The following is an 11,370-nucleotide window of genomic DNA, read 5'->3' as shown; positions in this document are numbered from 1 at the left end:
CATAAGGGGGGACCACTGTAGCAGTTAAAGAATGTTAAATGTGGTATTTATGCCATAAGTACACTAACTTCCAATAGTTGTGAGACTATGAAATACTTTAATAAATAAACAAGACAATGTGACAAATTAATTTTAAAGTTTTAAAAACTGGGGCAAAGCAACAATTAACTGTGCCTCAAGGGGCCCAGAGAGTCGACGTTCTTTTAAAGCTAACACAGAATTACATACCTGTGCTACTGGCTACTGGTACTGCAGTGGTAAAAAACACCTTCTCAACTTTAGATGCTTGCTGCTGGAAAAAAACACACACATTTATGGCCACGGTCGCATGGCGGATCTCCAAGGACCTGAAGCTGCCCCGGTTAGACTGGTCACCCAAGAGGACAGAAAACCCTCAGTGTTCGGGGATTTTTGCACTGAGGGATGTTTTGTTTGTGCTCTGACATGAGGTCACCGCACTGTTTGACATTCAGTGCTGACAATGTAGCCAGCTATGTCCCCTGCTACTTGGCTGTCTCCCAGCTGCCTAATCCAGTGGCTTCTGTGTGCCCAAAGGCTCCTCCAAGGTTGCCTTTCTCAAGCCGATGGTCTTCTCGGGGGAAGCCCCAGGCCTGGCCTCCCCTCTAAGTTCTGCACTCCCATGCCACTCCCCAACTCCCCTGCCTTCTGTGAGGCTGGAAAGTTCTTTTTTCCCCTCAAGGATTAAGCTCCAGGCTAAGGACAGGCCGGGACTCCCCCTCACAGGCAGCACTGTGAAGGCCCTGGGCAGCATGCTGTAGGCTGCACCGGGGAGCTGTTCCGGGAGGGGCCCTGGACTCAACCACACCTGCATCCGAGTCCAAGCTCTGCTGCATATTAGTTGTTGAGGTCAGGCAAGTGCTTTAACCTCGTAAAGTATCGGCTTCCTCGTCTGTAAAAACGGGGATGATAACCAAAGGACCTCCGGAGGAGCCCTGAGAGAGTACAAGGAGATGATGCATGTGGGGCCCCCAGTGCGTGGTGAGCCCTCGGCATACATGAGCTGTTAGTATCATTACTAAGGAGGACTGTAAAGTCACGCTCAGAAATCAGCCCTTTTAGTGTATTTGCTATTAAATTGAAAGGGTTTCGGCTTTCTTCAAGTCTTATCTTAAAAAGGGCTTTGTCTTTTATCCCTTTAAGGAAACAAAAAAGTCCCTCTAAGATGAGTCTAGGAGGAACGTGAAAGCTTCTGGCTAAGTTATAGGAGATGAGACTAAAGAATAATGATGGAGAAATGAGATGCATATTTAAATACATGAAAATGAATGGCATGGAAAAGGAATGCTACTTGTTCCACGCAGCTCCCCAGGGCAGATGCAGAACAAAATGGTACCAACTACACGGAGGCACATTGGGTCCTCATGCTGGGAAGACCTCTCCAGTGACTCCAGCCGTCTGCAAATGGAACGCGGCTGCCTCCAGAGCCCGCTGGCGCCCCGCGTACGGAGTGTGAGTGCCCTGACATTAGCTCTAACGTTTAGCCCGACACCACCTTTCCATTTGATAGTGTCATATATCTGCCCAGACACTCTCTGACTTAGTCCTTCCTCTTCTCCATCTAATTCCGACTCAAACCTTAAGTCTCTCCTGGCCTGTATGGCCACCCAACAAGCCCTTATCTGGCAGCACAATGGAGCAGTCAAGAGCAGAGGCTCTGGGGTCCATCTGCCTATGCTCAAATCCCAGCTGTGCTACTTAGAGCTGTGTGACCTTGGGCTACTCACTTAACTTCTCTGGGCCTCAGCTCTCCAGTGGTAAAATCATACCTACTCTTAAGATTGTTGTGATTAGAGTAATGCATTAAAAAATGCTCAGCACAGTGGGTGATATCTAGAGATACAGACACACAGAGGTAGTAAAAAGACCAGCGGTCGCTAGGGAGGAGAGGGCAGGGGGAAGGGATAAGTGAAGTGCAGGGGACTCTTAGGGTGGTGAAGCTATCCTGGATACCATAATGGTAGACACGTGCCTTCATGCATCTGTCAAACCCACAGAGCCACACCACACAGAGTGGGCCCTGATATCAACTACGGACTTCAGTCAATAATAATGCACCAAACTTGATTCATCAATTATAATAAATGTACCACACGGATGCAAGAGGTTAATAATAGGGGAAATGGGGGGGCGGGTGCAGAGTGTAGGGCAGTTCTCTGTACTATCTGTTCGATAAAATGTAAAAAAATGTAGTCTAAAGATGATGTACCTAAGGTAATGAGCGGCACACGTTAGATCCCCAATTGTCAAAAGTGCTTAGTTAGCACAGTGGACCCTAAACAGAGTAAGGGCTCAGGAAATCACAGCTGCTGTTATTTTTTTACTAGTGTTTTTATTATTATTTGGCACTTTACGTATTGGATGTATTAACTTTCTTTTAGGCATTTTAGCCACTTTAACTAGAAAGTAAGTTTTTGTGAAAAAGAGATCCTGCTTTTCACTTTCTGTATCCCGAGAGTATACCCCGGGGTATCTGGTCAATATCAGGCCCTCGAGAGATATTTAACTGAATGACCAAGTCATCAAGACCAAGCGCTTCTGTGGAAAATGGCTCTGTGGGGGGCTCTGGGAGCACAGACTCCCTCTCTGACTTGGCCACTGCTGGCTGCTCCATCTGACAGGGTCATGGCAGTCCCTCACATCAGCGCGACTCTGCCTTGGGGAAGAACCGCTTTCCTGAAACGCTCTTGGGCCTCTGGAGTCTGTGACAGCGCTCCTGCCCTCAAGGACGAGATTAAACTGCAGACGGAATAGCTGTTCAAGTGCCCGCTGCTCGGTAAACCTGAAGGTTGTTTCTCTGCCTCCCTACCGTAGGTGTCAACCACAGCATTCCCTGGGTTTAGACCACTCGATTATGGGGAAAATGACTAAGACATAGAATTACATGTTTCCGGACAGATATGATAGCCATTTTCCTTTTTGAAGTAAAAGCCTCTGTACATGTCACCTATGTAAATACAGTTCCCCCACTGGATCCGTTTCTACGTAATACTTACAATTTGTTCTTGGTTTTGCGGTGAACTCGTGGCGCCATTCAATATCCACTGTAAGTTCTGTTCTCCCATGACTAGGCTGGACTGCAGGATAGCCGTGTTGGGAGTCGGGGTGATGGTTATAGTGGGATTATTCGTTAGGACAGAGTTGGCACCCAGGGGCAGAGTCTGGACCATGGCTGGCAGGGGCTCAGTAGTACTTTGTGGTTGGGGTGGTGCTGCCACGGCTGACGCCACTGCCGCTGCTGATGCAGAAGCCCCAGCAACAACAGAAAGTCCCGGGACGATAGGTTGCGGTGCCTGAGGGTGCGGAAGAAACTCTTGATGATTAGGAGCAAACTGTGTGCTGTGGAGAACAGGCACTTCTGGAGGTTGTAAGAGAGCAGGGGGGTTGCCAAATGCAGCTTGCTGGGAACCAGTTCCTAAGGAGGGAGCCGGCGGAGCAGTAGACGGTGCTGAGGCTGGTAGTAGAGGCTGGGGTGGCTCGGAGATGCCAGGCTGCAGTACAAGTGGAAGAGATAAAGATGCTGAATTTCCTGTGGATGGTGGAACATCACTGACTGACTCTGCATCACCATTAAAACTTTCAATCAAGGCAGCTGGTAAGAAAAAGAAATAGAAATATATATACATATCCCAAGCCTTATATGAGCCACAAAAACACAGTCATTACGGGCTAAACCAAGGACATCTGACATCTGTGAGAGCCAATCCTTCACTGCTAGAAGGCTGGCTTTCTGCTTTTCATTTAACGACCCCTCTGGGCAAAGTACCAGGCGTCACCATCAACCTCACTTTCTACATGTGAAGAGCTAGTCTAGGTCTGACCATAAAAACATGTGTCCTAAGGCTTGTCTGAAAAAGAGACTAGACATCCCTTTTCGGCATGACCAGTGAACACACTTTCTGACTACTGTGAAGCTTCAGCGACAGATTTTCATTCAAACACAGCATGGTCCATGCATCTGACGCTGTCTGTGAATCCTCCCCACTCATGAACAGGGAATCACAGCAGAAGGAGACAGAGCTCACGACAGCGCTCATTTTTTAAAGCCAACAAGAGCTTTTGGGAAAAGAGACCCCTTCTGGGCAAAGTAGACCCTCAAGTGGACTCTTGTTGAGGGAAGTGGGGAAAAAGATGACACTGAACTGCTAGGCGCCTACTTTCCTGACCTCTCGCTGCAAGGACACTTCACGCAAAGGAATGGAAATAGCATCTTGCCGTGTCGCTCGTGCAGCACGTCCACGAGTGTGAATCCCTTCCCCAGTGCTGAGAGCTGAGCGGGAAGAGTCCGGGTAACACACCTGTCTGTGGCGGATCTTCCCGAATGGCTGCGTCATCTGAATTCTGGAACATGGACTCAAAGATGATTGCTGGTGAGAGTGTGCTGAGATCCTGGCCCTGCGTCTGCAGGACAGAGACAGAGACAGAGATGGGAGATGCTCCATGCTAAGGCAATCCTTCACCATGAGAACACAGTCAGAGCAGCAGAACTAGAATGATCTTTTGATATGCTTCTTGTTTCTAACTTCTCCTTTTCCAAGGTGATGTATATTTATTTCCCTAAACCTCAGACACTGAAGGTTTGGGTCCTCAAATACTCTAAAAAGGAGCCAGCAAACTGTGACTTGTTTTTGTAAGTAAAGCTTTAAAGGAACTGAGGCAAGCTTGTTTACTTTCTGTCTATGCTGCCTCCGCGGCTATAACGGTAGAGTTGAGGAGTTGTGACAGACACCGTATGGTCCGCAGAGCCAAAAATACTTACTCTCTGGCCCTTTCCAAAAACTAGTTTGCCAACCCCTACTCTAAATACCAAATCTTACATAAAAATGGGATTGTATAATATCCATTACCAGCGACTTCCTTTTCTCATGTAATAATAATATATTGTGAATATCTTTCAAGGTCATAACAGACCATCTATGATATTCTAATATGTATACATGGTAACAAATCAAACAATAGAAGGAAACTTATAATGACAGACAATAGTGATCACCTTATACTCATTACCATCTGTCATTGCAAATTTCTTTGTAACTTAAAATTAAGAAAAAGTCAGAGGCACTTCAAAAAAAAGATAAAATGTGGGGCCGGCCCAGTGGTGCAGTGGTTAAGTTTGCACGCTCCACTTTGGTGGCCTGGGGCTCACGGGTTCGGATCCCAGTGTGGACCTACACAGCACTCATCAGGCATGCTGTGGCAGTGTCCCACATACAAAATAGAGAAAGAGTGGCACAGACATTAGCTCAGGGCCAATCTTCCTCAAGCAAAAAGAGGAAGACTGGCAAGAGATGTTAGCTCGGGGCCAAACTTCCTCACACACACACAAAAATAAGATAAAATGTGAAAGCAAAACAAAACACGTAATGCCCTGAGGGTATGACTCCCAATAGGCACCAAATGAAATGAGCACCCCCAGGCTCCCCTTGAGTTGAGGGGAAGGGAAGAACAGCGGTTCTTTTCTCTGCAGTCCACCTCCAGTTCCGCATTGTGTAGGGCGAGAGTGACAAAGGCAGCCGCCTCCAGGGGTCCAGGCAAGTAACAGAAATAAAGGAAGCAAGGAGGGCGGGGACAGGGAGACCGGCAAACGGGAGAGCACACGCCCCAGTCCTCTAACGGGCTTCAGGCTTCAGCGGATGCTGCCACGAGGCTCTGCAGGCTGGGGGTTACCAGAGCTCAAGAGCAGTCGGAAATTGGATTTTTATGTGAAATCTTCTGATTTGTAATTAAAAGCAAGTAACTAAAAACAACTTAAAAGCACCGTATAAACCAAACCAAACCTAACCTCAGGCCAGATTTTGCCCCAGTGCCAACTTGTGTTTAAAGATCATTTTGCAACAATTCGGCTTCTGGGAGAGAGAAGGAACATTCTGGGGATGGAGGAGGAGTAAAAGCCTGGTGAGTGGAACTGTCCACCAGCTTAGAGGACCTCAGAGATGAAACTGCTCATATGAGCCAAGAGGGGTCGATTATTCTAACATGATTCCATTACGTGGAAGAACGAGAGGTGAGCTGAGTGAATCTGATTGCCAGTATGACAGAAGCCGAACGCAGAGATCTATGCAAGGCTTCCAGTCCAGAGAGAGTTAAGAATTATAGGCCAAGGGGCCGGCCCGGTGGCAGAGTGGTTAAGTTCATGTGCGCCGCTTCAGTGGCCCGGGGTTCACTGGTTTGGATCCTGGGTGCGGACCTATGCACCGCTTGTCAAGCCATGCTGTGGCAGGTGTCCCACATATAAAGCAGAGGAAGATGGGCACAGATTTTAGCTCAGGGCCAGTCTTCCCCAGCAAAAAGAGGAGGATCGGTGGCAGATGTTAGCTCAGGGCTAATCTTCCTCAAAAAATAAAAAAGAATCATAGGCCAAGACAGCAGCCTTCAAACTTTTCATTGTGACACAAAGTAAGAAATACATTTTACATTATATATATATGTACACAAATACTTCATATTACATACACATATGTATAACTGAAACAAAAGTCTATGAAACAGAACTTAGCCTTACCATGTGCGATGTCTTCTGCTACTTTCTATTCTGTTGATGTCCTTAAAATGCTGTTTATAAACCACTATTCTACAACTCAGGGAAGAGGTGCAACTCAGTTTGAAAAGTAGCAGGCTAACAACTGCCACTAAGCTATAAGCTTTGCAGCTTCCTCATGGTTGTTATTTTTGTCCTGCCTGTTTACAAATTATCAGCAGTAACATTACTAAAAAGGAACGAGTCTGTGTGACTCTAAAAGATTATGTACGAGGATGCTCACAGAGCACATGGTTCCAAACTAGGAAGTATCCAAATACCCAAGGGACGTAGAAAGAGCAAACTGTGGTATCTTCATTTCCTGTGATAACTGTTCAGCAATGAGAATGAATGCCCTAATGATATATGCAACAACATGGATTAATTTCTTAAACATAACGTCAAGAAAGAAGCCAGCACAAAGGAGTACATACCACAGGATTCCAATTAGACAAAGCACAAAAACAGGCAAAATTTGTCTCAGGTTGTTGGAAGTCAGGACAGTGGCTATCCTCAGGGAGAGGGAACAGGTGTCAGGGGGCATCAGGGGGCTTCTGGGGGTTCAAGAATGTTCCATTTCTTGAGCTGGGTGTTGGTTACACGGATTTGGTGAACCATGGTGATTCATCAAGCTGTATACATTTACGACAGGTGTACTTTTCTGTATGTATATTATACCTCAATAAAAAGGTTTTTTTAATTGAAAGGAAAAAAAAAGGGAAAGTGCTGAGGAGACTATGACTCACTCACTGCCAGGCTTCAGGGCAAAACCCCTGGGGCAGAGAGAGTGGGAGCAGCTCCCGAAGGAGACCAGGACAGGCCTCCGGGTCTGGAGCAGAGACAGAGGACACCGGGTGCTGTCTGGGACCAGGAGCAATCCTGAAGCCCGAGACTCAGCAGGCCATTCCCCAGCTGCTTCAACCCTCCATCAACAAAAGATTTGAGCAAGCGAAGGTCACTTCTAGGACACATATACACATGCGGCTGCTCAGAAACCAGTAAAATGATGATCTCATAAAAACTGAAAATTTGATTTGAACGATTCATAATTTTTTTAAAGCAAGCAAAAGCAAAACAAACAAAATTAATCCTGTTACTTCAAGAAATTGTGGCCTTAGTTTGAAAGACTAAAAATGGGACTATTTCCAATTCTGGGATAAATGCTGGGTGACAAGGACACAATAATTTGACCCCAAGGGACAGAGCAGCCTCTCTCCGGCTGAGGTGAATTGTGGTAAAACGGCTCTGGATTCTGTTACGCTTCTTGGAAGAGTGTTTGTTTGTCTGCTTCAGCATTCTGTTGACTTGGCCGTGCTCCAGCTCCAAGCTGTCTTCCCCGCAGCGGGCGGCAGCCAGAACCTCTGTCCAGACCTTCCGCCGTAGCTGGGCTGCTTAGGTGTGCCCCACGCCGCCACAGTTCAGGGCTCAACAAGACAACTGGGCAGAGTTTTTATTTATTTATTTATTTATTTTTAAAAATTTCTTCTTTTTAAAAAAATTATTTAATTTTTTTTTTTTTTGAGGAAGATTAGCCCTGAGCTAACACCTGCTACCAATCCTCCTCTTTTTGCTGAGGAAGACTGGCCCTGAGCTAACATCTGTGCCCATCTTCCTCTACTTTATATGTGGGACGCCTACCACAGCATGGCTTGATGAGCAGTGCCATGTCCACACCCGGCATCCGAACCAGCAAACCCCAGGCCGCCAAAGCGGAACACGCGAACTTAACCACTGTGCCAGCGGGCTGGCCCCTGGACAGAGTTTACACACAGAACTTGGGGCTCCCCTTTGTGGCTCTTTCCTTTCTAGGCTTCCCCCTGCCCTTGGGGGTGGCAGTAGCTGTGGTAGCCCTGAACTCTGTCCTCTGGTTATCCAAGCCTGTAAGACTGAGTGTTTACTGAGTTTTGGCCATCTTGTCTGCTATCAGCCGGGGTGGCCCTGAGGTGGATAAGCCACCAAATCCGAGAGCTTATCCAGGGGCTTTGCTATATCTCAAGTGGCCCCTTTTTCCAAGTGTTCCCTCTGCCTGTTTGGGTTGCTCTCTGGTGCCTTCAAATCATTTTTATATTTTGCCCAGCAGAGATACTTGTCTTCTATGGGGGGGTTGGTCTGATAAGGGCAACTCTGCCATTACCAGAAGAACCCAGGCTTTGGGTGCTTATATAAAGGTGCAGTGTCAGCTGCCACTCCCAGAGGATGCTGACTCAGCAGGCTTGGGGGAGGCCCAAGACCCGACGTCACCAGAAGCAGTGCAGATGACTCCACTGATCACATTGGGAGAAACCCTTTCTCACAGCACTCCTGACTCACTCCGTCTGTTCACACACTTCCTATCGTGTTGACTCTTTCTTATTTATTATGCGTGTACTCGCACAAAGTCTAACCTAAGCTATACTTATTTAGCAGGGAAAAATAACAAAGAATGCACAGCTGAAAACCAGTGTTGGGGACACAGTAAAATGCATAGACCCTCAGGAAGAAGCGTGAGCTCAGGCCTCACGCAGTGGTCTGTAGGCCACCTCACGGAGCCAGGGGAACTGGGAGAGATGCTCAGCAGAGTGAGCTGAAGCATCAGATCAAGAGGCAGTGGGCAGTCTTCTAGCAGAGGGGCTGCAGAGGAGCTTCCTTTAAAATCCCACTGCAGTAAGCTCACAGGAAGGCAAGACTGACTCCGGTCAGGTCAGCAGGGCTTGAGAGAGTCTGGAAACTGGAACCCTGGCTGCCTCTTACAGTGGACATTTTTTTTCCTTCTTTGAGGAAGATTAGCCCTGAGCTAACATCTGCTGCCAATCCTCCTCTTTTTTTTTTTTTTTTTTTGCTCAGGAAGACTGGCCCTCAGCTCACATCCGTGCCCATCTTCCTCTACTTTATATGTGGGACGCCTGCCACAGCATGGCTTACCAAGCGGTGCCATGTCCACACCTGGGATCTGAACCACCGAACCCCGGGCCACCGAAGTGGAACGTGCGCACTTAACCACTGCATCACCAGGCCGGCCCCACAGTGGACAAATTTTAAGCACCTGAAGGACAGACCATGCCTACTTTTTTACCACTACAGGCTCAGCCCCAGCACACTGCATCATGGAGAAGGTGCTCCACAAATATTTGCTAAACGAATAAAGGAAGAAAATTTCTGGGGCCAGGCAGCTATCAGGTGTGTGACCAGGCATCAGAGAGAACCCCTCCTAAGAGAGCTCTTATGAGGGAACAAAAACAATAACAACAACTCCTACACCGTCACTGACTGAGCACAATTAAATCCGGAAGACCTAAAGCCGGCCCTCAGTTTCCCCCTAGAGGGAGCGCTCAAGGCTCGTGCTTGTTTCCCAGCGCCCATGTCACAGGTGCACTTACTGTGTTGGGATTTTCTCGCAATTCAGAATCTGTGGACAGAAGGCTCAAGTCACTCAGACAAAGGGTGTGATTTGTATCCTGTGAAAAGAGAAAAAATCTAATTGAGTAAAAAAAATCAGGATTTATAGTAGTATATCATGTAATAAGACGCTTGATTACAACGTTCCTAAGGCTGCAAACATCTAGAGGTGTCACCTGGAGGGGAATAAACCACCCAAGCCGGGGCCACGGGAATTATTGAATTATTTTAATTTTAAAAGTCCTGACAGAAAAATCTCTTATGTTTCTTAAAGACGGTTAATAAAGAGTTTAAGAATTATCTCATGACTCAGGCTCCAGAATAACAAAAGGTATAATAACACAAAATTAACAATATCTGCATAATTGGCCTTATCATTTACAAAGCGATTTCACATGACCTCATTTGCTATTCATATAAACCTTTGAAGTATTATTTTACATTCCCATTTTAAATATGAGAAAATTAATAAGACTGGCAGTGAACTGTCCAAAATCACACTGCTAATTAGCAGAACACAAACCCAGTGCTTCCGATTGCAAGTCCATCTTCCTTCCGTTATCACTGTGTCCCCAGTACGGGCATCTCAGGGGGGAGCTGAGGGTTCCCTGTTGACACACAGCTGCCCAGGCTCAGTCACCTCTGATTCCTAGACTGCCAGCTGCGATTCACAGACCTTCTGTGGTAACGAGCGCCCCCATGAACCAGATGTTCCCATTCATGCGTGCATTCAACAAATGACCACTGAGCATCTACCACGCCTCAGGTACTGTTCCAGGCCCAGGGACATGAGAATGAACAAAGCAAAGTCCCTGCCATCACAGAGCTTACATTCTAGTTGCTGGGGGGTGGGGGCGGTGTCGGGGGTGTCGGAAAAAACAAATACATAGTATATAAGATGATAATGAGCACTACAGAGGGTCAGGGGAATAGGGAATACTGGGGTAGGAGCTGCCCTTTTATTAGGTTAGGGAAGGCCTCTCACATAAGGTGGCATTTGCATAGACACTGAAGGAGAAAGGGCATGGGCCATGTATGTCTAGAGAAGGCGTTCCAAGCAGAGGGTACGTACAGCGAGTACAAAGGCCTGGAGGCAGGAGTGGGCCTCCATTGTTCAAGGAACCATAAAGAGGACAGTATGACTAAAGTGAAAGGAGGAGAAGTAAACTAGGCCAGAGAAGTGACCAGGTCAGGGTGCAGAGTCCCTTGTGGACCACTGTCAAGATTTTGACTTTTACTTCAAGTGATACAAGAAGCTACTAGAGGGTTATGAGCAGAGGACAGACATTATCTGCCTTACGGTTTAGAAAGATCGCTCTGGGTCATAAATGCAGGACAGTCTGTGTCAGGGCAGACTGGGAGAGGGGAGAAGGGAGGAAAAGGTGCCAGAAGACCACTTAGCAGGTTACTGCAATAATCCAGGCAAAAGACGATAGTGACTTGAACGAAGTAATACGAAG

At 47.1% G+C, this 11,370-nt stretch overlaps 1 protein-coding gene across 2 annotated transcripts in view; it reads right to left on the bottom strand.

The window, feature by feature from the left end:
• Positions 1–11,370, bottom strand: part of MTF1 (metal regulatory transcription factor 1) — a 40,029-nt gene that overhangs the window by 7,180 nt on the left and 21,479 nt on the right. The window contains exons 7-10 of one of the 2 annotated variants that reach the window (XM_008517890.2): positions 9,892–9,969; positions 4,317–4,419; positions 3,015–3,610; positions 229–292 (exon numbers count right to left, since the gene is read on the bottom strand). In XM_008517890.2, the coding sequence (XP_008516112.2) occupies positions 229–292; positions 3,015–3,610; positions 4,317–4,419; positions 9,892–9,969 (841 nt within the window). The remainder of the gene's footprint in view (positions 1–228; positions 293–3,014; positions 3,611–4,316; positions 4,420–9,891; positions 9,970–11,370) is intronic. The other variant, XM_008517891.2, reaches the window with a different exon arrangement.

This window comes from Equus przewalskii, chromosome 2 (genome assembly GCF_037783145.1).
Source record: "Equus przewalskii isolate Varuska chromosome 2, EquPr2, whole genome shotgun sequence".
Lineage (NCBI taxonomy): Eukaryota > Metazoa > Chordata > Mammalia > Perissodactyla > Equidae > Equus > Equus przewalskii.
Note: the sequence above shows the minus strand (reverse complement) of the source record. Positions and strands in the feature narration are given on the sequence as shown.